This window comes from Gobio gobio (genome assembly GCF_949357685.1).
Source record: "Gobio gobio genome assembly, chromosome: 18".
Classification (NCBI taxonomy): Eukaryota; Metazoa; Chordata; class Actinopteri; order Cypriniformes; family Gobionidae; genus Gobio; species Gobio gobio.
In genome coordinates, this window is record NC_137111.1 from 16,865,379 (window position 1) to 16,890,729 (window position 25,351).

At 39.8% G+C, this 25,351-nt stretch overlaps 1 protein-coding gene across 1 annotated transcript; it reads right to left on the bottom strand.

Annotated features, from left to right (window-relative positions):
- Positions 1-6,860: 6,860 nt before the first annotated feature.
- Positions 6,861-24,911, bottom strand: polr1b (RNA polymerase I subunit B). The gene is made up of 15 exons (XM_079842563.1): positions 24,701-24,911; positions 24,423-24,590; positions 20,568-20,714; positions 20,335-20,467; positions 20,114-20,250; positions 15,493-15,716; positions 13,297-13,468; positions 12,435-12,603; positions 12,041-12,322; positions 11,038-11,171; positions 10,768-10,938; positions 10,265-10,421; positions 9,941-10,137; positions 9,608-9,858; positions 6,861-9,134 (listed from the first exon to the last, which is right to left on the bottom strand). Exons 1-15 carry the CDS (start codon positions 24,872-24,874, stop codon positions 8,252-8,254), a joined length of 3,399 nt encoding a protein of 1,132 aa, XP_079698689.1. The 5' UTR covers positions 24,875-24,911; the 3' UTR covers positions 6,861-8,251.
- Positions 24,912-25,351: the final 440 nt, after the last annotated feature.

Here is a 25,351-nt window from a genome sequence, read left to right on the forward strand (position 1 = left end):
GTATGTGTCTTTGTTTGTGTATGTGTATGTTCAATGTGTCTTTGCGGGCTTATTTGAGCATTAACATTGAGCTTAACCTGAACTTTTACTCTTCAGTGTATTCCTACCTCATTTGGGGGAGCCCAAAGTATAAAGCTGCTGCTTTCCTCACATATGAAACAAGCTAAATCTCCTGCATTGCAGACCTTAAAGCCTACTGAGGGCATCAAACTTGAGCCTGCGCTCAATGAGGTCTCTTCTCTTCTTCACATATCGGGCCAGGGAAGCAACAGGAATGTTTAACTCCTGTGCTGCACTCCTAATTGACCTCCCTTCCTCGACACTTTTGAGGCCCTCTCCAAAAGATCTGCAGCAACTATTCGTACTCCTAACTCTGAAGCGGGGCATCCTGAAACATGCATAGCACACACACAAAACAAAAAAAGTCTACAGGATATGCTGCAGTTATATTTTGCTTGTTAGTCTGCCTGTCCAAACAAATACATTTCAATTTTATTCTCTTAAATGAACTCTGTAACTGCAGATCTAACCACCTAGAAAGGGTGTATCAACTTTACCCATTTACCACCTTACATACTTTTAAACATGCCCTAATGTCCTTCATGTTAGGAAATATGTCAATTAGGAGTAGACGGTTCACAAACATCAATTGTTTATTTGCTTTGTACGTTGTCGGATGTAACTTTTAACTTGTGATCTTACATCGTGCAACTAAACTGCATGTGCCGCAATAGGATTCTAATGCATGTACATTTGATACATTGTGTCTCAACTGTAACTCGCTGACCACCTCAAACATTTCTCTAGATTTTACGATGACCTTGCATGACAAGTCATGCAATATGTCAGTTTTTAGAGCACAAATTAAGGTTTACGAACATGTAAGTTAACTTTAACAGTCATGTAAGGATGAGAAGCTATTCAATGTGGAAGGGACGTGGTGAAGTGAAAGCTTACTTTAGAAAAAACTTTTGCCGATATCTTCAAAGCGCATCCACTTCAAATTTCCAATTGAAGAGGGCGCTGATACGCATGTGCGAAGCAAATATCACAGATCATCAGACTTGTTGCGCACACGAAAGTGATTTGAGGTGTTTCAAATGTACCCCAGTACCAACTGTACCCGGTCTACCCCTATGTTACGCAGCATGATCTCCGCTCTGTGTGATGTATGTGTGAGCAAGATTCAGTAAAACCTGTGCATTAAACGGTTTTATTGCACACCTTCCAGCCAATCAGAATCGAGTATTCAGACAGGCCAAGGGATAAAACTTTATAATGCATTGTGATTGCTGGATGCATGCATGCAACAACAAACCTCCAGAGCAGGGGTGGATTTTTTCAACTGAGGGTGCAAGAGGTGCCACAAATTAAAAACAGAGGGGCCAATCTTATGTTGCTTGTTTACTTGTCTTATTGGCAGACAACAAAAACTTTAGCACTGTAACTAATTGGTAAAGGTATAGTTCACCCCCCCCCCCCCCCCCAATTTAAATTCCATAATTTACTCACCCATATTGTTCCAAACCTGTGGGACGAATGTAATGAATGTTTTTTTTTAAGGTCCCGTTTTTCCTGTTTTTTTTAAGCTTTGATTGTGTTTACAGTGTGCAATATAACATATGTTCATGTTTCGCGTGTAAAAAAACACAATTTACTTATCTGTATACCGCTGTTTTCACTGTCCTAAAAACGGCCTGATGATTTCCTTGTTCTATGAAGTCCCTCCTTCAGAAATACGTAACGAGTTCTGATTGTGCCAGCGGTTCCCGTGTTGTGATTCGACAGCAGCTTAGCGCACGTTGCCCGGAAAGGTCACACCTCTTACCATAACGGGGAGATGCATGCGCTCAATGTTATTGTAAACATGTCTATATTACTGTATCAATTTGAGCCGGAATCAGACCCGGAGAATATCGAAGAGGAACGATTACAACCTGTTCAAGAAAGACTTTTGCAGGATGTTTCGCAATGGTAAGCTGTTTATTTAGTAGTTGTCATACTTTTACGTTCGGCTGTTACAAATTGTAATGTTATGATACAAACTGTTATAAAAGCTTATGGTATATGGTTTTGTCCGTATGTCGAATTAACGATGATGTTGTTGAATTTTTAAAACAAGTGCATTGTTTATTCCTACCTTAGTGTTGCCCTTTGTGTAATGAGTTACAGAAACTGTTAAACGCACCAACTTAAATAATAAAATACACTTACCGGTTGTGGTCCATAAACAACGCCTTCTCCAGACAAAGAGGGAACTGCTCCATCTTTCAAGAATAATCTTTGTGTGAATCCGGCATTAAACTGATTAAGATTGAGGAAGCTGTCCTCAGCAAAATGTGCTGCACATAGTTTTAAATTTGGATTATAATTTTCGGGAACCGAGTTAAACATAAATTGTACCCATTGATCTCTAAGTACAGCGTCCCAGAAGACCAAACAAAGGTGATTTGACTCCGGGATGAAAATAACAGCGTCTCGACGACATGGCGACAAACACACTCTACAAACGCAACACTTCTTCTTCTCCACGTGGGAGAGCAACAAGACCACGCCCCCGTATTCTTGTGGGTGGAGGTTAGTCAACAAACTGTTCAATTGACGTCATTAAACCAGGAAATACAGGGATGTAGTCCAAACCGGCCGTTCGCTGTAGGCTTTGAAAGGGAACTTCTGTTAAATAAAATATCTCGCTTGGCATTGAACTTTGAGCTTTATAATTATTTATGCTCTAACAGCAACATTACACACTAACTAAAGTTTGAAAAATGGGATCACGAAGAACAGGACCTTTAATGAAAGTCAATGGTGTTCAAAACAGAGCTTGATTTGGTCTCCATCCATTGCCTTTTAGTAAACTGGAAAAAAGTAGCCTAATAGGGGAAACTCCTTTCCTCAGCGGAATGGTCTGGGGGGAGCTGTCAGCATTCCCACTATGCCTGTGAACCGCGTGCCATTTTGGTGCTATAAAAAGCAATGTCTCCCTCTCTTCCCTGATTTTGCACAGTACCTGATGTAAAATCTTCACTGGCGGAGATATCGCAATATAAAAATGAGACAATATGTGTCCTTGATGTAAATGATATGATTCGCGATATAGAATTAGTTTTATCTAAGGCTCAGCTTACTTTATTTAAAAGGTATTCACCCAAAAATGTGAATTCTGTCATCATGTACTTACATGTCGAAAGATCCAAAAACATATCATAAAGTCGTCATAAAAAGTCAGTCAAGCAGTCTAATTCAAATCCAAGTCCTCTGAAGAGACACAGGGGCTTTGTATGATGATGAACAGATTTACAACGCACATAACGTTACTGTAGTAAACATGGATGTTCAAATGCGTGCGTGACATGAGAGAACAACATGAGAGTGAGTAGCCTAAATGGAGACAGCACAGAATTTAAATTGTTGGAGTAACTAACTTTTAAGTTAACATAATTAAACTTGAGTAGTAGGCCTAACTGTTTGCTAAAACCAGCAAGCAGCTGTTTCTGTCATTTCAAGTAATATTTCCTAAATAAGAACGTCTTTTAGCAATAGCAATCTGGTTGTCATGACAACAAATTTGCGTTTGCTGCTGCCGCCCTCTGCTGTCTGATTTAAATCATGCAATGATGTCACATAAGAACTGTAGAGGCTGGAACTGAGTCAGGCCCTGTCCACACGAACACGGGTATTTTCAAAACCGCAGCTTTTTCTACGCGGTTTGGCTGTTCGTCCACACGCAAACGCAGTATCCGGTTACTGAAACCGGACTTTTTTGAAAACTCCGGCCAGGGTGAAGTTTTTTAGAAACTCCGGTTACAGCGTTGTCGTGTAGACGGTGAAACCGGAGATTTCGGCTTGTTAAGTTGAAATGTGCGCCGTTCTCTCCTTTGTTTGACATCAGATTGTGCGCCGTTATCGCTTTTGTTTATACATGAGTGGAGTCTATGCAATGGCGGACGTAACTTTTAATAACTCTGCTAACAGCGCTTATTACATACAGATACATGCGCAGTTATCTCATTGTATTGCAAAATAGAGGCGCCAGAATACAAAAATACAACATAGTAAGGCAAGTGTGTGAAGCTTCAGTCCACTTGAGCCCTGCCCCTACAGTTGTCAGTGTCACTGATTCCAAAGTAAACTTGTAGAAGGGTTTCACTGAGCCCATGGCATCCCTCAGTGCATCGGTGCCGTGGATGGGACCCATGTGGAAATCAAGCAGCCAATCATAGCGCGGTTTTGCGTTTTCATGTGGACGGAGATTTTTTTAAAACTGTGCTTGTGTGGACGCGATTGTTTTTTAAAACGGAGGAGGAAAAACTCCGGTTATAAAAATACCCGTGTACGTGTGGACTAGGCCTCAGTCTCCTTATCATGCTCTGTCTCCAGGGGTGTAGCACAAAATCCTGGGCCCTATGCATAGGCAGTCCTGATGGGCCCCCATGTTCCATGTTAAAATATATTCCAGACTTTTCAAAGGGCCCTCTCCCTAGACGGGGCCCTGGGTAGTCAGGTCCACTTTTCCCCCCACTTCCACGCCCATGTCTGTCTCTTCCCCTCCTAAATCTGAGCTTTGATTGATAGTCTTTTAATGTTCATTGAAGAAAGTTCACAGTCAAAACTGATATTTATATGAATTATTTTCTTAGAAGTTAATTTACTGAAGGCTACTAGGAAGGCTAGGTAACTAAGTTTATTAAATTCATTCAAAATATGTAGCCTACATATTGATTACTATGCCCAATATGATGAAAACAATTAGGCTAGTAACTGTCAATGTGAGGGGACAAGATGAAACATGAATGAAACAATTGCATTATATGTATCACGTAAAGGCCTGTTTCAAATTAAAATTAGACAAAAGTTTAGTATTAGTATGCCAGTTCGGCCTGATTATTTTTGTCGGTCGTTTAACATGTCCTAAAACAGCTCTCAAATATGAAATGTTTAGTTTAACTTACAACTTATCTCGCACTTTATGACCGTTAACTGAAGTGTCTGAGTGTATGAGAACATGGTGGTGACAAACATGATAATAAAAGCACTCACAAGCTATTTGAACTGCTCTCATTTCTAGACCGTTTACGTGCCACACACTCTATGTCCATCCAGACACTTAAAGTTGGTGTGCCTTCACAAAGGGCTCCCCAAACCGTGCTGGATGCTTCGGTTGTGACAGTTTTGCATCTGCACACTTGTCCTATCGTTACACCATGTTCGTACATGATTATGTTTTCCCAAGGGGCTATCACATCCAGGCATTTGCGAGTTACTAGGAGGCACCGCATGCCCATGTGCAAAGCAGGTAACGGGACACTGTCTTTTAACCAAGGCTGAAGCGGCTGCATATGAAGCAGGCCCAGCAGACATACTGGCGCATCTGGAGCCATCAGCCAGAGAGTTCCTTGAAAGAACTTCAAAGGGAGGGTCTTCCCTAATCTGAACATCGTTATTCGTTAGTAAATTCATTATGGCCTGCGAGCACACTGGTAAGAGGTGGGCTCACATAGAAATTATTGACACACATGCCCAGGAAAGAAATCCTTGGCTAAAGCTGGCTTGCTTGCACGTTGACCTTAAAACCCAAGCACTGAAACGTTGTTGATGATCATACACTTGTGGCTGTTTAACACATTCTGTGAAAAAGCAATAACTAGCTAATCATTGAGATAAGGCACGGCAGGGTGTGAACTCAATCAATGAGGGGAAAGGACTACGTTCATGAATTTCATTAGATAAAGATAGACCGAATGTAAGGATCGTGATTTGGTATGGTATAAGGGGTTAACTGAATATGGACATATGCACCTTTCAAGTCCAGCGATATGAACCAGTCCCTAGGGCGAACATGCAAAAGGATCCATTTAAATGAAATCATTTTGATTGAGCGTTTTATTAACACATGATTCAGTCGTCTCGGGTCCAGAATGGGGAGAGTTTGCCTTCTATCTTGGGGACCAGAAAATAGCGGCTGTAAAACCTGGACCACTCTGCATGAGACACAATCTCTACAGCTTGCTTTGTGAATTTCCGCTCTTAAAGGGTTAGTTCACCCAAAAATGAAAATTCTGTCATTAATTACTTACCCTCATGTCGTTTGACACCCGTAAGAGCTCCGTTCATCTTCAGAACACAAATGAAGATATTTTAGTTGAAATCTGATGGCTCTGAAAGGCCTCCATTGGCACAATGCACGGTACACTCTCAAGACCCTTAAAAGGTACTAAAGACGTCGTTACAAGGTCCATCTCACTACAGTGGTTCTACAATAACTTTATGGAGTGACGAGAATAGTTTTTGTGCGCAAAAAAACCCTAAATAACGACTTAGTGATGACGATTTCAAAACACCGCATCATGAAGCTTCGAAGCGTTATGAATCAGTGAGTTGATTCAGCAGTTTGGATCGCCAAATTTCAGCAGTTTGGCGGTTTGACACGCGATCCGAATCATGATTCGACTCACTGATTCATAACGCTTCAAAGCTTCATGCACAAAAACTATTCTCGTCACTCTATAAAGTTGTTGTAGAACCACTGTAGTGAGATGGACTTTGTAACGACGTCTTTAGTACCTTTTAAGGGTCTTGAGAGTGTACCGTGCATTGTGCCAATGGAGGTTTCATTGTGCCATCAGATTTCAACTAAAATATCTTCATTTGTGTTCTGAAGATGAACGGAGTTCTTACGGGTGTCGAACGACATGAGGGTAAGTAATTAATGACAGAACTTTCATTTTTGGGTGAACTAACCCTTTAAGACAGGCACGTCTTGAGTTTCAACTGCAGACATTACAACAACATTGAAGTGGGGTGGTCTGCAAGCAAACAGAAGCATGTTACCGCGTACTTGTTTTTTTTTTTTACTTTTTCCAATGTTAAGTGGAAGAGCTTCCTCTTCCCTCTGGAGCAGTCAGGTATGAGGATGGGGCTGCGTCCGAAATTGCATACTTCCCTACTATATAGTAGGCAAAAAACAGTATGTGTCAAAAGTAGCATGTCCAAATTCACAGTCCTCATAGAAGAATAGGCAAAAAGTACCTGGATGACCAACTACTTCCACCGAGATTGTGAAGTGTGCACACGATTGACACTTTACTATCCCATGAGGCCATGTGAGAGGATTTGTGAAAGGCAGTGAAGCGTTAGCTCATGTGATAATGACATCACGGGGAACATAGTACGTCCAGATTATATTCATACTACATTCTATATAGAGCATATTTTTTTGCAGCCGTGAAGTAATTCTAAATAAGTTCCTACTCCTGCAACTTCTTGGGAACGGATGTCGCTTTGACCATGCACTGAAGGCTCTGGCTCTTTTTGCAGGGCAGATGAGGTGACTGGCAGCGATGTGCAGAAGAAGAGCGAGAACACGAGGGAGGATGTGCTGCGGCGCATTTTGGTATAAAGTGGCTCATGGCTTTTGACTGCTTCTAAGCCTCAGTGAAGTGCTCGGAGAAGGACTCCACTGAGTTGCCAAAAAAGTCCAGTCGGGGTAACCAGAGCGTTCAGCAGGATAGCTTGTTCTGAATCCTTGAGTTCCATGGGTCAGGCACAGGTGCCCGTCCAAAACGACAAGGCTTCCCATTGTACAGCCGATGAACTGGGCCGTCATCTTGCTGGCTCTCAGGGTGAGGTCTGTCGTACTGCAGAGTTTTCTAAAGATCTCAGGGGCAGAGCCTTGCTTGTGCAAGTACTTCAGCATCTTGGCCTGGAACACTTGAAGAATGGCAATTGAGTGCATGGCTGAAGCTGCCTTGTCTGCCACAGAATAGGCTTTTCCAGCTATGTTGGCAGTTGTGCGGTAGGGCTTGTTGAGGTGCTGCACTTTTGATTTTTACTCCCAACGATGCAGAAGTGAGTGGCAATGGCTTCAGCGAAGGTCAGTATGTCTCTGTGAAAAAGCTACCCCATAGTGTCAGCTTCTAATGCAATGTGGAGTGAATCAAAATCAAAAGGGAAAGTTTATTATTTAAACGAAAGCCAAAAGATGCCATTTGAACTTGTGAGTGACTGGCAAGTAGAAGGATGGGTGCACACTGGGGGACAATAATTTTTTATTCGTATGCATGACATTGACAAATATATAGTCTATATTAGTCCTGCTACTGATATAAAAATACTGTCGATGACCACTGATACAGACATATTTCATATCTCATTTATACAAATGAGACAAACACTCTGCTTTTTTTCTTCATAAACTTTTAGGCACTTTATTTTCCGCATATGCAAATAAACTGAAAGCAGTCCAACAATCTTACTTAACGTCGAATTTGATTTTAATGTTCATTGCTGCAAGCTCTGATATGAAGTATCTGAACACATAAGGAACGGATACAGTCTCAATAGAGTCGCTCTTATTGCACAACAAGCAGATGGTTTTCCGATGCCGCGTAGATGACCAATGAGGAGGTGGCTTTTCCAGAAGCGGTGACAGCATGCTGCCACAATCCATGCAAACTTGTGCCACAGAGCGGTCTGAGCAGTTAAACAGCCGGTCGTGAAGCAGAAACGATGTCCCGTGAGCCAGCAAAGCATCCCGTTCCATCTCTCCGAACCGGATTCCTCCCTGCACGTTTCTCCCTCCCAGTGGCTGATTGGTCACTTTATCTCTCGATCCAGTAGTTCTCACCTGGAACTTGTCGGAGACCATGTGACGCAAGCGCTGGTAGTAAACCACCCCAATGAAGATGTCTGCCTCAAGCTCCAGGCCGCTGATGCCAGAGTAGAGCCGCTCCGTTCCGTAATAGTTGTATCCCGCGGCTTTTAGAATCTTGCCAAAATGCTCTAACGCAGAGCTTTCCTCTGAGAATGTAAAGGGTGTGGCGTCGTGACATAGACCGTGGAGGGCCGCAGATTTTCCAGCCATGCTCTCGATGAGCATTCCGATGGTCATTCTAGAAGGGAAGCCATGAGGATTAAACAGGATGTCTGGGCTCATGCCGCTCTCTGTGAAGGGCATGTCTTCTGCGGGCCACAGGCGGCTCAGGATGCCTTTCTGACCGTGTCTGCTGGCAAACTTGTCTCCAATGGTGGGGTTCCTGGGAATGCGGGTTGTGATGCAAACACGCTTGAAACTGCCAGTGCCGGTTTCATTGCTGCACACCTTGATATTGTCGACAATGCAGCTCTCCTGGTACCTGAGAAGAAACAAGTGTTCAGAAATCAATAAAACCAAAAAAATGGAGTGCTGAAGAGATGATGTATTTTTGTAGGGCATTTTAGTACTTCAGGTTCTATTGTCCCAAAGTCAATGGGAGTTAATTGGTTTGATTAAATGTCTGAAATAAGGTCGGAGGTTAACATAAGCTCAAGATATTTTCACGGTTTATTCTAAGTCCAAAGCTGCTCTAGAATACATTGGAATACAAAAACATCACATAAGTAGATTGAAATGTGTACATTGACTTTTTGCCTGGTGATAAAGAGCATTTAATTAACTTCAATAATAAAATTATAGTATATAATTAAGTATACACACTATATTCAAAACATTAATAAATACTATAATGGTATAAAACCAAAAATGTAAATAAAACTGAAATAGAGTCAAATGAATGACTATTAAAAGGACATTATTTGACAAAAGCAAGAAACTAAAGTGATGTCTTACTTGAAAATGATCACATGACTCTGGCCGGTATTGAGATTGATGTAGCTGTAGTAAGGGTCTCCAAAATTCAGCATGGAGCCGATAAATGGCAATCCATCTGCATCCAGTTTGTTGTTTACTTCAGGGTCACCTGGCTTCACCCCAAACACAATGCTGTCTTCACCTTTGAACTTTTCAGCCAGATCTAGGAGTTCAGTCTTATAAATAAATCCATGAGCAAAGCCACGCTCCCATGAGGACTTATTGACAATCTAGAGAAAGTTCAAAAGAATTGACAATATTAACAAATGCAAAAGAACATTTCGGAATGTACTAATGGGAAGCTATGCTTACCATAGCATCTTCCATATCGTAGCCAGAGTAAGAAATGACAGCCACTATTGCGTTGGTCCCAATGGGGTAATTGTCCATGTTGTAGTGGTCATACATCGTGGGTCTGACCAGAGGACTCTGGGGGGTCTGCAGACGGTACAGTTTATTGTCGGCTCGTTCCTGATATGAATGCAGCGGGAAGCCCATGGTCTGTTTACCTAAGACAGCATGATGTCAAGCAAGTTGCAGCGCATAATTCTCTGATAATTTTCTGATATTTGCAGATATGTTGTGAAAGAAAGAGATGATCCATCAAAAAACACACAATGGAAGTGGGGTTCTTACTCATCTGGCACTGGTACATGTTTCTGGGGCTCTGGTTGTGATCAGAGAAAGGAATGAATTCTGCCACCACGCTCAACATGCTGTGAGGAAACAGCTCTTGATGTGTGGTCACTCCCTCCTCTAACTCTTCCTCAAAGATGCCCACATTCAGGTACGCCTGAAAACAAAAAAACAATTAAAGAGTCTAAAAGCTTGAAAATAGACGGCTTCATGTTTAGAAGTAATCAATTCCCATATATAAAAAAAGAAAGGGATTTTTGCTTATTCAAATTTCGAATGTTGGCTTGACAAAGCTGTAGAAGTCATTAAGTAGCCTGGTTGCTAAAGTGTTTTCAGTGATTTCTAATGTATTTGCGGTCATTGCCAGGACATGCTGAAGGTATGTGCCAAGATTTAAACAATCAGAAATGTTCAAAAGAACTATATGGGACTTTTGCAGTTAATCACTACTGATTATCAGCAGTACTTGAGTTTCAAAAGATTTTCTACAACGGCTTTCTCACCTGTTCAAAGGTGCCAATAAGCTCCTGTTTGCCCAGGCCAAGGTTCCTGACGGGCCGCACCATGCGACAGGGTGTGGTAAACAGATGGAGGCCTGGGTACAAGCTGGCTTTACCCGTCTGAGGAACCAGAACAATCTCAGTCCATGGTGGTACTTTTTTCTCTCTCAGCACCTGCAGATGACACAAATGTTCAAATTTATATTATAAAACTTGAGACATAACTTGATCAAGGATAAGAAAACAACAAAAAGAAACCAAATAATTTCCCACCTTAAATCTGCGGAGAGATTCGATGACTGAGGGCGCCACTTCTTTTTCCACCCAGCCAATCATGGCCCCGTCCAGCATGACGGGATAACAGTCTGAATATGGCTGACTGGGGCTACCGTCGACAGTAGTCACACCTGGTGATAGACAAAAATAGTTTTAATAGTGAATAGGCAATTCACCCTTCGCCGCAAGTTTGATGATCTGACCAATCACAATGCCGAAACTGCCGTTTTGTCCAACAAAGCAGTGAAGAGAGTTAGTAAATTAACGTCGGTGTTCATTCATGTTTATTTGATGCTTATCAATTAACTACAAGGAAGAGATAATCGGTTCACAGTGGCTACAGCGATCCCGACACATTAAAGAGCCACAAAACGGTATTTATTGTTTAAATTTCTTTTTTTTAAAAATGACAATTTCAAAGTTGAGCCTTTGTTTCATATCAAAAGTAACTTGCTCTGTCCTGTCTGTCGGCGTGTTGTCAGTGTCCTCTTTGCTCCGCGATGTATTTTCTCTATGTGAGAACGTGTGTGTGGTGTGAACACCATGGCTTGTCGGACATAGCAACGGTAACTAAAGGGGGCGGGTCTTTGCGAACGGTTAATTAATCCCATAGAATTGGATATTATAGGTTGGGCTGCACGATTTGGGGGAAAATCGTGAAAACTAATGTTAGAACTAATCGTGAAATCGTGTAAATGTAAATGCATGTTATAAGCGACCCAAACTCAGAGCTGATTTGTGTGGAGCTGCATTTACTGTGAACAGAGTTGCTCTGAGACACTGAAAACACTGGATCATGAGCTGCTCACATGTAAAAACACTGTGCCATTGCCACACTTCACTATTTATTTAAATCACTGCCATTGCGACTTGATAATTATACTATTCATATTGAAATTTTGGCTTTATTTCGACTAACCATGCAGCCCTAATAATAGGCATTTTACAATTGCTAGAGCCAACTGATGATCTTGTTTAACAATGCTAAGATGTTATTTACCCAGAGAGCAGAGCAGGGCAGGCAGGGTGGTTTTGGGATGCACTTGTGCCACAATCTCACATTGGGCTGTCAGGTGGTTCATAAGGCCGCAAGGTTCTCCGTCAGGAGTGTGTACCGGACACAGGAAACCCCAAGACTCTGGCAGCAGCTTCCGCACACTTGTGGTCCTCATCTTAGCGAAGGCGGCTCCTCTGTGTACACAGCGGAAATGAGACAAGTAACGGACGAAGTTCAGCTTATCCGCCACGACACACAGTCCGTTGTTTTGCAGCATGCCCAGACCTGGGGTTAAAAAGACAAATCTGGATGAAGCACACTAAAAGCATGTGACTGCACATCATGTCTCTAACTTCATTCTATATTACTGTGGCAAGTTGCAATAACAGTTTCGTACCTGTCTTGGACAGGAGGTTTCCTGTGGCAAACAGATACTCAAAGGGTCTGGTGAGATCTGTAGCCATGCTGAGGTGTTTGGTTAAACTATCTGTTGTCAGCTCTCCTGCTCTTTCACTTCTCTTTTCCAAGACCTGTTTCACCAAACCCAGCCAGCCTGCCATTTTTTCCTAAGGAGCATACAGAACAGCGTTGGGAAAACGTTGAACTTCTTGAATGAGCTAAACCTTTTTTTTTGTGATGTGCTACATTTTGCAATTGCAGCTACACCGATCAGGCATAACATTAGGTGAAGTAAATAACACTGATCATCTCTTCATCACGGCACCTGTTAGTTTTCTTTTACATCACGTCGATGGCCGGGTCTTCACGGCAACCCGTCAAAATAAAAGTTCAGTTTAACTTGAAGAAATTGCCAGAAACATTAGGCTACTGTTGTACAGTAGATTTAGCTACGTCTCTATGTAATACTAATAGGCTACTACTACTACTACTACTACTACTAATAATAATAATAATAACAAGATGGTTGCTTATTTTTCTCTTGATCTTTTTTATAACCAATGTTTAAAGCATGTAGCCTTTACATGTTTATGTATTTACTTATAATGATTATAATCATAAATAATAAACTCATTGAATTTATAATTTTTTTAAATGTTGTTGAAAATAAGAACTTGTTCTTAAGTAACTTGCCTGGTTAAATAAAGGTTAATAAATAAATAAATGAATGACATTTTTTTTTGCTGTGGTACGGAAATTGGTACTGAGAACCGTAAAATGTTTATGGTACTGGTACTGACTACTGGAATTTTGGTATCGTGACATCCCTACAGGTGACCCGATGATAAAGGTGATCTTACTTTCAGGAACATGAGGTACAGCTGGCCTGGTGTGAGAACTTCCTGGAACATCAGACTGTCAGGGTTTTCCTCCATACACTCCTGCTTGGCAAAGCTGAAGAGCTTCCGTGTCATCACACACAACATGTAGAACTTCTCCACATCTGACTTCAGGTGAATACACAGGCATTCACTGCAAACAGAAGGATAACATTGTAAAAATGCCACATTTGATGGAATTTGTTTGAAGAAGATGTATATAAATATTGAGATGCAACAGAGATGATTTAATATTACAGTTTATTATTATTTTGCCATATCACCCAGCTCTACTTCCAACAGTCTCACATATAAAATAAATCCTAGGCATCCAAAATCACTTATTCCCTACTATATAGTAGGCGAAATGTCAGAATTCACTGTACTCAAAGGAGTAGGGAATGGATGACCTACTTCTTCCGGCAGGATTCTTAAGTGTGCATACGATAGAGACTTTGCTATCCCATGAGGACACGGGACAGGATTTATGAATGGCAGTGAAGCGACGCAACTGACACTTGAAGGTCATATTTTCATAACACACACATTCATACTATATAGAATTTTTTTAGCGGTCGTGAAGTAATTACTTATTCAAAATAGGTACCTACTCAAGAGTTAGGACTGTCAAATAAAAATTAAAATTTTGAATATTCGTCGAATTTACTCAAAAAAAAATTTATGCACATTCGAATGCAAAAACCGTGCATTAGAATTTTTGGTAGCGGAACTGACGTCGTTTGTTTGTTTATCCAGTACAGCGCGGTGCGGCTGTGTTGTTAATTTGAAAAAAGGAGGAAAAAACAGTGAGGACTCGGAGTCAGAGTTAGCGTGTCTGTTGAAGCGTGTTTTCTCGGGTTACTGATGCACTTGCAGTTTTATGCACTTTTTTTTTTACATGCTCATTAATAAAATTATATTTTATTTAAAGTTTAAATTTTTTTTTTTAAAGTTAATGCACTGTAAAAAGTGAATGTCATTTCATTTCAAGAAAAGATGCAATGCTTGATTTGGTTTACATTTCTTGGTTTACATTACATTGCCTGTTGAGCTTGCTTGCGCCAGAGTCCTGCACTGGTGTGGGTACATGACTATTATGGGTACGTGAATATTGCTGAAACGGGTGAAAAATCCTAACTGTGTCGGATACGGGTGCGGGCCGGGTTGGACAAGGGAGAAACACGGGTCTAAAGGTAACGTGCAAACGAATATTATATATATATATATATATATATAAGCATGTGTATATTGTAGATGTGTTCCTAAAAAATATGCATATTTTAGGAACACATCTACAAAAATATGCTTTGCCTGTATTTCAAATTGATAAAATCCTTTCAAATCCATATCAGCCTTTCAAATCCATATCAGCTTATTTGTGCCCGCGCAGCGTGCGCGCCCTCCCAGGAGAATCACAACCGCACCCATGCGATCTGCCTGCACTGCAGTCATCGAGATGGATCCTGAGGTGTTGAAGAAAAAAACGTATTGGAGAGCCGCAAATGTGGAACTTCATTGCTGAGGAAGCACGCAGATAACTATGGTAAAAAAAAACAATCACAAGCAGTTCTATCGAACAGTATTTTTCAAAAGGGGTCAGAACTGAAGGTGCCTCGTAGAGATGATAAGGACACATAACCATGTTCTTCATGATGTAGCTTTTTGACAGCTTCGGCTGAAGTTGTCCTTGTGTTAATGGTCATGTACTAACTTCTGTATGCTGGCAATAAACGGCGCGGGTGCAGGTCGGGTGTCGGTTCAATTTTAAGCGGGTCGGGTGCAGATTTTAATTAGTGCTGCTGTCGGAAAACGGGTCGGACGCGGGTGCGGATTTACTAAATCGGACCCGTGCAGGACTCTGGCTTGCGCCCTCTTGTGGGCATAGGAGACAATACAGTACTTTTCCCCTCTAACATGAAGTATTGCCTTTAGAATTCGAATATAATTCGAATTTTGATAATATTTAAGAAAGAATTAAAAATTTTGCTTTTCAGCCATTTTGACAGCCCTATCAAGAGTATGCGATTTCGCAGCCATACACTGAAAAAATTATAACAGCTAAATTGACTTTATAAAGTAAAAAATATTTAACATCACCCAACCTATATACAGCAATTTATACCAACAAAACAGCAAACAAACAAAATGATTGTAGGATCTGTAACTCCTAGGACTTACTCTAACAGGTAGTGAGCACACTGCTCGTGAGTGTACCACTCTGGGAGGTGGAGTTTGACCCGGAAACGCTCGCCCAGGTAACTGAGCACCTTGGCTTTAGTCGTGCAGCCCTGGTCCATGACCATACGCAGAATTTCTGAGACACAGCTCTTAAAGAAAGAGTTCTCCTCTTTACCTTTAATCAGCTCCTGGTAGATCTGGTAATCCGAGAAATCCACTAGAGCCTTTGGGGGTGAAAGGAAAGGCATTATTATAAATGATGCACCAATATCTACATTAGGGCTGAACGATTAATTGCATTTGCGATAATATCGTGATATGCTATAACGCGATTTCCTAACCGCAAAGGCTGCGATTACAGTCTGGTCACGTGACACGCGAGAGTAAAGTCTGCAGAAGAAGCATCAACTTGGCACGTTACACATAGCCTATCGGAGCGGAGGCTTGCGAAATTTCAGAATTGTATACGAAAGTATAAACAAGGCTTAATGGATGAAAATGACCGAAGACGACTGTACATTCGCGAGATGGACGCATGCGCATTACTTCGAGTTTGTCAGAGATGAGGACAAGAAGAACATAATAGTCAATGCAAATGCAGGCAAATGCAACCTGCCTAAAACCGAAAGAACTATCGAGGTCGCGAAATAGCACTAGCAATTAAAAAAAAAACATCTCTTGCACTTGGTGCATGAATTTATAGAATAATGACAGCAATAAGAAAATAACAACTGTGCATCTTGTCATGGCAGAGTTTACATACAGTTCTGTTGTGTCTAATATGAATAGCTATTCTCAGATATTGCCAGATAATCACTTTACCTCTACCATACTTTTAACAGACTTGGGTCGTTTGTGATTCTGTCATACTTTCTTGCATTGTCTTGAGCCTTCTCTTTGCCAATGATATGTTATATTGTTAGTAGCCTGGATAGCCCACAGTCATTATGCATCATATCGCCTTCTACTGGATGTAAAATGCTCTGTGGTAACCTACATTTTAGAATGTTAAGTTCTACTTCTGTAGTTATTTTGGTGAAAGTAACTCAAAAGTAATACAGGAGTATTGTAACACGTTACAATTCTGAGACAGTAATATTGTAAGGAAAATAATTACCTTTAAATAACAGTAACAAGTAATCATAATGTATGTCTGCAGAAGAAGCATCAACTTGGCACGTTACACATAGCCTATCATATGCCTGGCCTAAAAGAAAAAAAAAACTATTTGTGTTTGATCTATCTAATATGGTGTTGTTCATACTATAGGCTTCTATCATCTCTCCAATGATTCTGGATCGATTCTGAGCTTAGATATTAACTGCAGGTGCGCGGTGGCGCTGCGTGTGTTTTAGAACACCCGTATTCTGATTGCTTCCATTATATCTCTCTCTCTCACACAATCACGCACGAACCATAAAATAATATTTCATAACGTTCGGAAAGGTTGACGGCGCGAGTTGCAATGACATTCGCAGGCTTCTTTGCACAGGATAAGCGCTGTGAGAAACTGATGTCACGCTTACAGTGTGTGTTCTCGCCCGCCGGTATTTTCCTTACAAATGCTCAACAAAGGCTTAATTCATGTCGCTAGAAACTCACTGACAGAAGGTTTTCCATTTCAAATGCTCACGCGGCGCATTGTGAAGAGTGCTTGCGAGCACGCGTCTGTGCGCGTCTCAAAATGCTTTTATGACGCAAAATTAATGTAAACATCAGTAATGTCTTAATGAATTAAACAGACAGGGCAAAAACATCTTATATTTCAAAAGAGATTGTGCATTAGTGTGAATGCAGGTCTCCCGCTGTCTATGATGTCATGATTAATAATCAAACAGTAAAGCTGAGAAAGAGAAAAATCACTCACAGTTCAGACACTCTTAAATACTGAAAGCACTCTTTGTTCATTGCTTGTAATATGTTTTTTTGTTTCTCTTTATGATTTAGGCTACTACTTTATGTTTTGCAGCTATATTAGTTTATATATTTAAAATTATTAACATGCAATTGTTTTAATTAAAATGTTATAATGTGTAGTTATTTTAAAAAGCTTATAATGACACATATCATAATAAAAAACATATTAATTATTAATATTAATCTTATTAATTTATTAAAAACTTAAATTAAAAAGTTCAAAAATTGTTTTGGAATCGGATCGTGACTCCCAGAATCGTAATCGGATCGTGAGGTACCAATTAAAGATTTCCACCATTACTATACAATAATGTATTGTTGAATAATACAGAAGATAAAGAGTTTAAAAAATAATCGCATATTAAATCGCAATCGCAATATTGGTTAAAAAAAAAAAAAAAAAAAAAAAAAAAAAAAAAAAAAAAAAAATCGCATTTAGATTTTTTTCCAAAATCGTTCAGCCCTAATCTACATATTACACCACTCTCTGGAAAACCTGATTCTGATGTATCAAAAAGTTTGTGTAATGAGTGTTTGCATGTATGTTTGCATTTCACCAGATGATATCATTAGCTCTATTTGAAAATAATTAATTATTCTAGAATAATTGGGGTGTTTTTGTAGCCATTTTGGAGTCATATTGTGCCGCCCTAATTGGCAAGTAGTGCATATGATAAACTTTAGTAACGATGCAACACTGACCAATTAGACAAGTGAAAAATCTGTCCTGAAACACGATCGAAAGTCTTACATTGCAGTATTCAGCTCGCTTGTACAGACACGACGTGGTGATGTGAAGCCATTTGCTTGTTTTGTGCACACCAGTAATGTTTTTTTTAAGGCATGTTTACAAAGGCTAATTAAATGTCCTAATTTACCTTAGGCCAACTCCTGGTTTAAAGGGTTAATTCACCCAAAAATGAAAATTCTGTCATTAATCACTTATCCTCATGTAATTCGACACCTGTATCTTCGGAACACAAATTAAGATTTTTTTTTTTAATCGGATGGCTCAGAAAGGCCTCCATTGGCAGCAATGACATTTCCTCTCTTAAGACCCATAAAAGGTACTAAAGACGTTGTTAAAAAGTCAATCTCACGACAGTGGTTCTACAATAATTTTATGAAATGACGAGAATAGTTTTTGTGCGCTTAAAAAAAAATCTAAATAATTACTTTATTCAACAAGTTCTTGTCTTCCATCTGGGCCTCTGACATTTGTAAATAAAGACTAAATGACAGCTGATATATTTGTATAGCGATTTATTTCATTCATCTACCTCTTGCTTGTGTAGCCTACCTTTGTATTGCGTGACATAGTCCAGTGAAGGCGTGTTTAGGGCGGGTTTTACAGGAGTGCCGCGAGGCATGATTTCGGCCTCTGTGCTCGTGCTGGCCAGTGGAAAAGCGGCCAAAGAAGGCTTAAAGGCTCTGTCGTTTCAAAGAGCACAACGGCGGGCCGGTCGAGTATAAACACCTCCCAAACAGACGAGGCGCGCACGCAGTCAGCGGAGGCTTGCGAAATTTCAGAATTGTATACGAAAGTATAAACAAGGCTTAATGGATGAAAATGACCGAAGACGACTGTACATTCGCGAGATGGACGCATGCGCATTACTTCAAGTTTGTCAGAGATGAGGACAAGAAGAACATAATAGTCAATGCAAATGCAGGCAAATGCAACCTGCCTAAAACCGAAAGAACTATCGAGGTCGCGAAATAGCACTAGCAATTAAAAAAAAAAACATCTCTTGCACTTGGTGCATGAATTTATAGAATAATGACAGCAATAAGAAAATAACAACTGTGCATCTTGTCATGGCAGAGTTTACATACAGTTCTGTTGTGTCTAATATGAATAGCTATTCTCAGATATTGCCAGATAATCACTTTACCTCTACCATACTTTTAACAGACTTGGGTCGTTTGTGATTCTGTCTGTCATACTTTCTTGCATTGTCTTGAGCCTTCTCTTTGCCAATGATATGTTATATTGTTAGTAGCCTGGATAGCCCACAGTCATTATGCATCATATCGCCTTCTACTGGATGTAAAATGCTCTGTGGTAACCTACATTTTAGAATGTTAAGTTCTACTTCTGTAGTTATTTTGGTGAAAGTAACTCAAAAGTAATACAGGAGTATTGTAACACGTTACAATTCTGAGACAGTAATATTGTAAGGAAAATAATTACCTTTAAATAACAGTAACAAGTAATCATAATGTATGACAGTTTGGAAGTAACTTGCACAACATTGTTCGTGAGTTCAGGTCAGAGGCCAAGACGGAAGACAAAAATTTGTTGTATAAAGTCGTTATTTTGATTTTTTTTTTTTTTTGTGCACAAAAACTATTCTCGTCACTTCATAAAATGATTGTAGAACCACTGTAGTGAGATGGACTTTTTAACAACGTCCTTTGCTGCCAATGGAGGCCTTTCTGAGCCATCGGATTTCAACAAAAATATCTCAATTTGTGTTCCGAAGATGAACAAAGGGTGTCGAACGAATGAGGGTAAAAATAGTCATTTTTGGGTGAACTAACTCTTTAAGTCCTGTCTGTGAAACTGGGCCAAATAATACAACAACAACAAAAAAAACCTGGTAATAAGAAGGGTTATGTCAGCTGGTCATTATCACAAAAGAAACACCTTTAGGATGATTCGGGCAGCTATAAAAAAAAAAAAAAAAATACTTTCTTTTACCTTCAGTGCAAAGCCCAAGGGAAGAAAGAACAGCTCTTTCTGGTAAATGAAATTCACCATCACTGTTCCATTTTCCAGATAGTGAAGATTCATATTAATGGCTGTGTGTTCATCCTTTACAGAGCGCATTGAAATACCTGAACACAGTTAATACTGAGGTCAGTCTGTGTATTTAATAAATTATATTCAATTATTCATTCTGGAAAAGATTCAGCACTCACCATATTGAGTGTAGCCCTGTCCTCTGCTCTTAAACTTTGGTCTTGATACAGCAATGGGATAGTTCCTCCTCGGCATGATCAGAAGACGAATCACCTTCTCTATGCCATTCACCACAAAATAACCGCCCATTTCCTGACGGAAAAACAAGACTTATTTGGTCCAAAAGACAATAGTAAAAATAAAAAATAAACGATGGGGTGTTACATGGAGTTCTGCAACGTGTGATTTATACCTCAGCTTCTTCGTGATGCTCAATGAGTTCTTTAGGTGAGAGACCATGAAGGTTGCAGAGTTTTGATTTGACCATGATCGGTAGCTGTCCCAGAGACTGTTTGATGATTCCTTTGGGAACGCCATTAACAGACCAGCTCAAGTCCGCCTGTGAACACACAACACAATGACATCAGTGGTTGTCAACTGGTTTTGCTCCAGGACCCAGACTGTATATCAAGCAGTGACCTAGTCTTAGCCTTCCATCGGCTGAATGGCTGATGCATAAGGCACACAAAATTGGAACCATTCGTTATCTGAGTGGTTGAATTCTACAGGATTTCCAGGAGACGTGCGTGTCAAATTCTTTAAAGTGGCCCTATTATGTTTTATACGAATATTAACTTTCATGCAGTGTGTAATATAGCAATCTGTGAATGTAAATGGTCAGCAAAGATGTAAAGACTAGTGCATGATAAAATTCTCACTAAAGAAAGAATAGACTCTGAACCACATAAACAAGTCTTCAGGAATACCAGTCTCATTTCCGTGACCTGGGGCCTCATTTATAAACGTTGCGTACGCACAAAAGAAGGCGTACGCCACTCTCTACGCAATAATTGGTATTTATAAAAAGCAAACTTGACGGGAAAATGTGCGGTCCTTCACGCAAGCTCTGACCCAGGCGTACGCACAAAAACGGGTGAAATGAGAAATGGCGACACCGTCGGCAGATGGAAGAAACACGTGAAACTGTAGACTGTTGTGTAAAAGAAATGGCAATACTGCCTCTCATAAATAACTTGAAGACTTCACAAAGCAAGTATTGCAATTAACAGCCTACACGAACACCCGTTTGATCGATCTGCAGTGTAAAACAAACAAAATCAAACGAAAATTACAATAGAAATGCAAAAAAAAAAAAGTGAAATATTGGCATGTTTTGCAATTCATCCTCATAAATAATATGGTAAACAGAACGAAATAATTTACAAAACTGATATTCTCGTCAATGTGTCCGTCTGGCGGAGCAGATATAGATGCAATTAGATAGACAGATAGATAATCAGGGAGATATATAGATAAATAGATAGGCTAGATGTATTAATTGTCCACTGGGGAAAGTTGTTTTCATAGTAAAAATTTCTTCATCAGCTACGGAATCATGGTATTCATGCAAATGCCTTTAGTTTGTTTTATTTTCGATAAAATAACATATGACGTATGTCTCAATCATTCAGAAAGCAGCAAGAAATTACATTTGCACTGAACTATTTCTCATTTCCACGTAGATAATAGGGATAGGGATTAATAGGGATTCCCCAATAATTGCCGCCAGTCTTTCATCAAGAGGGGTCCGCTCCGGTGTCCCCTCTCCCCCACCCGTGGCAGACACACTCTGGCGATGGAGCGCTAGACGCTTTTTTGCCTCGACTTTGATGTCCGAGCATTTCTTTTTTTTTTTCGGCCACGGTCCGAGGTTGTGAGGCTACAGTATTTACGGCGTCTGCAACCTTTTGCCACTCAAGTGCCTTTTTGGCATTAGTAGGCCTAATGCCCTCACTGTGCCCTCCAAAAAATATTTTTCTCCTCTTTTCCACCTCGCCAACGATAATTTCTACTTCACATTGAGTGAAGTTACGTTTTTTTGATTTCCTCTCTGTGTATTTGCCATGATTTCGCAATCGATGAATATTAACTTGTGGGCGTTTCACGGACTATTTATGGGCAACTATGGGCGTGACATGAAGCCGCAAAAGCTGCGCTACATTTAGAATTGATTGTGATTTATTAAGGGAAAACTGCGTAGGATGTGCGTGCGCACGGTTTTATAAATCTGAATATTTCTGTGCGTACGCACGTCCTATGTTTCATCCGTACGCCACTTCTGACGCAAATCCTACGCAAAGTTTTATAAATGAGGCCCCTGGTAGTCAAGAGCTTATCGCTTGCATGCATTAAGCACTGCAGTTTAAAAACAGGTGATTTTAATTGTTTGAAGTGCAATTAGCAGCGAAAGACAACTCATTTTAGTATATGCACGCACTGAGAACTGAATGGAGTGTAGAGCAGTATAACCTTTTGACGATTGCTTCTCAAATCTCTTGTGAGGTCTAAATGGGATTTACAAAACACTTACCATTAAAGATGTGTCAGTGCCCAGTTTATTTGGATCAGCTTGCTCCTCAGAATCACAAGCTGGACTATGAATAATTATTGATGTATATATTTTCTAACGGGTGTTCAAAATACATAGTTTTGTGTTTTATATTGTGTAGCTTTTCCGGCTACCAGCTAACTCACATTATTAGTGTCTTGGTGAAATAAAGCAACTGTGGGCTACTATTACCTAAAACTGTGTCTATTAATTCAGATTGTCTGTCGTTCTTACTACTTTGGGTAAAGATAAAGGATGGAGTATTAATTAATTAATTAATGTATTAATTAACATGTCTAGTGTCTAAAAAATATAATAATTATGTCTGCCAAGCTCTGATAATGTATGGAATATTATATGAATATATTATCCATTAAAAAACAATAGTCCTATACCTTTAGAAGCACGGATGTGTGTGTCACCGCTGCTGCTTTAAGTCAGTCTGAGCAACTGAAATGCTTCTCTACAAAGTGTGCAGTTCGCCTGAGGTTCATCATGAGTTACTGGACCAATTGATAGCTTTTTTCTATTCAGCCCTATATCTCGAGATCCTCTTGCATTCAAACGGTGGATGCAAGCTCAACATTTTTTTTAAACCGCGCAAGTTTACAGCATATGTTCTCGAGACTCCGCCGCTATGGCAACAATTAAAATTGGCAAATTAGCTTCTCTACTACTTATTGTGAAATTGATTTATTTATATTTGCTATCAGTATTCTCCACACTGCAAAATCCTTATGTGTTTATTGAACTGTGTGTGGACCTATGTAAAATACGGGACAAATCGCATCCCGTGTAATTTTGCTTGTAAATACGGGACAATTCCGTATTTCATGGGACGAGTGGCAACCCTATCCACTATTGATAGAGTTCCAGCATGTGCACCGCAATAAATTAGAAATATACACATCAGTTTGTTAATGCTGATGGTGAGGAATTACAGTTGCAACGTCTCATAATGTACCTCAAACTGAGCAGCGTATCACTGAGAAAAGTCCTGCTCAAGTCATCCTTGGTTCGGGTTGAATAAGTTCTTCCAATGTTCATCATCGGAATCACGCTCAAATTAATACGGTAAAAATTGATGCCATTGCTACTGTATTTACAGTATGTACAATCGCTGAGGATTTAGGAAGCCTCCGGAGATTAAACTCATGGTAATGGCCCATTTTAATTTAATATTCTGATTTCAAGTAGAGACCTCAAAGTGTTTTTTTTTACATTTTAGAACAAACACTATAATAGGTTCCAAAGTTTTTTTTTTTTTTTATTAATGACAAAAAAGAGAGAAAAAAACTATTCTCCCTTGTTGGAAATAGGAGTCATGACGCAAAATTGACACTTTTCTTTTAACAACTGTAATTTTAATAAAGCATTTAAACAGAATCTATAAAATTATAAATTAATGCCTACTAATTTGAGAACAAACCAGAAATGTACTTGGTACTACCACAGACATACGGTTGTGGCAGCAGTATTTGATTTCAATTTCTAAAATAAAAAGTCCATAAGACTTCCTTTTACTGGACATGGCATATTAAACATTTTAAATACATAGACATACGTTTCATTAATTAAAAAGTCTCATTTAATGGCTCAAAAAGTAGCTTTGTCGTTGTATGTTATGTGATAAATGCAATTAACCATATTCATATTTGATTGAATTTGTTAGCATTACATATTGTCTTATCTATACACACACTCAAACCTCAGACTTACCACTAGCTTCCCCTTGTATGTACAGCGCCTGCCTCTGCATTCGGCAGGGAACATCCGCAGATCTCTGCTGATTCCTCCTTTAGGAACCGCCGGAGTGTGAATGATGGCCTCCACAAAAGACAGATTGACCCTGTTTCCCTTGTACATGAACTCCAAAGGAGGAATGGCCTAAACACAAACATATTTGACTTGAATAGCCAGCACTTGCATGTCAGTTTCTATAGAGAAACTGCATGTGCATGTACATAAACATGTGGCGTGTGTGTGTGACACCTCACCTCCACAACCCGGCATAATCCATCAGTAAGTGCCTGATCAACTGACTCAATGTGCGCCTTCACAAGCTCCTGCAGGGACACGCACTGTTTATCTTTAGGGACACCGAACCCTGCCTCTGTCAAATTCTTTAAACTCGGCTCGGACTTTAAATTACACCACTTGGAGAAATCCATACTGCTGCGAACACACGTGTGTGTTTGACAACGTGATCTCGACAGTAGAGCGCATCACTTCCTTCTACACAACTTCAAAATAAAAGTGTTTTATATATATATTTTAACTATATTTCTCACGTAATCCCTATATCCTATATTTTAATCCGCTGATACTAATAAATCTCACGATTTAATTAATTTGTTTTCCCGCATTTCATGATTTAGGATATTACTTATTGTAAATTCTCGATATTCTTCCTTAAAGGGATAGTTCACCCAAAAATTTAAATACCCCACATTACTCACCCTCAAGTCATCCTAGGTTAGGTTGAACAAACGTCCTGTTTTCCCAGGACATGTCCTATTTTCAAGTCCTGTCCTGGTTGCTTGGAAGAGCCAGGACATTTTTTTTATATGACTCCAATTGTCTAAAAGAAGGCTTGAGAGTGAGTAAATAATGGGATAATTCTAATTTTTGTGTGAACTATCCCTTTA

Excerpts from the sequence above, each read along its gene's own strand:
- polr1b (XM_079842563.1), bottom strand. The coding sequence starts at position 24,874 with ATGGATTTCTCCAAGTGGTGTAATTTAAAGTCCGAGCCGAGTTTAAAG. Across the intron at positions 12,604-13,296 it reads TGTACCTCATGTTCCTGAAA|GAAAAAATGGCAGGCTGGCT; the intron begins GTAAGATCACCT and ends TATGCTCCTTAG. Across the intron at positions 12,323-12,434 it reads AAACCTCCTGTCCAAGACAG|GTCTGGGCATGCTGCAAAAC; the intron begins GTACGAAACTGT and ends TTTTAACCCCAG.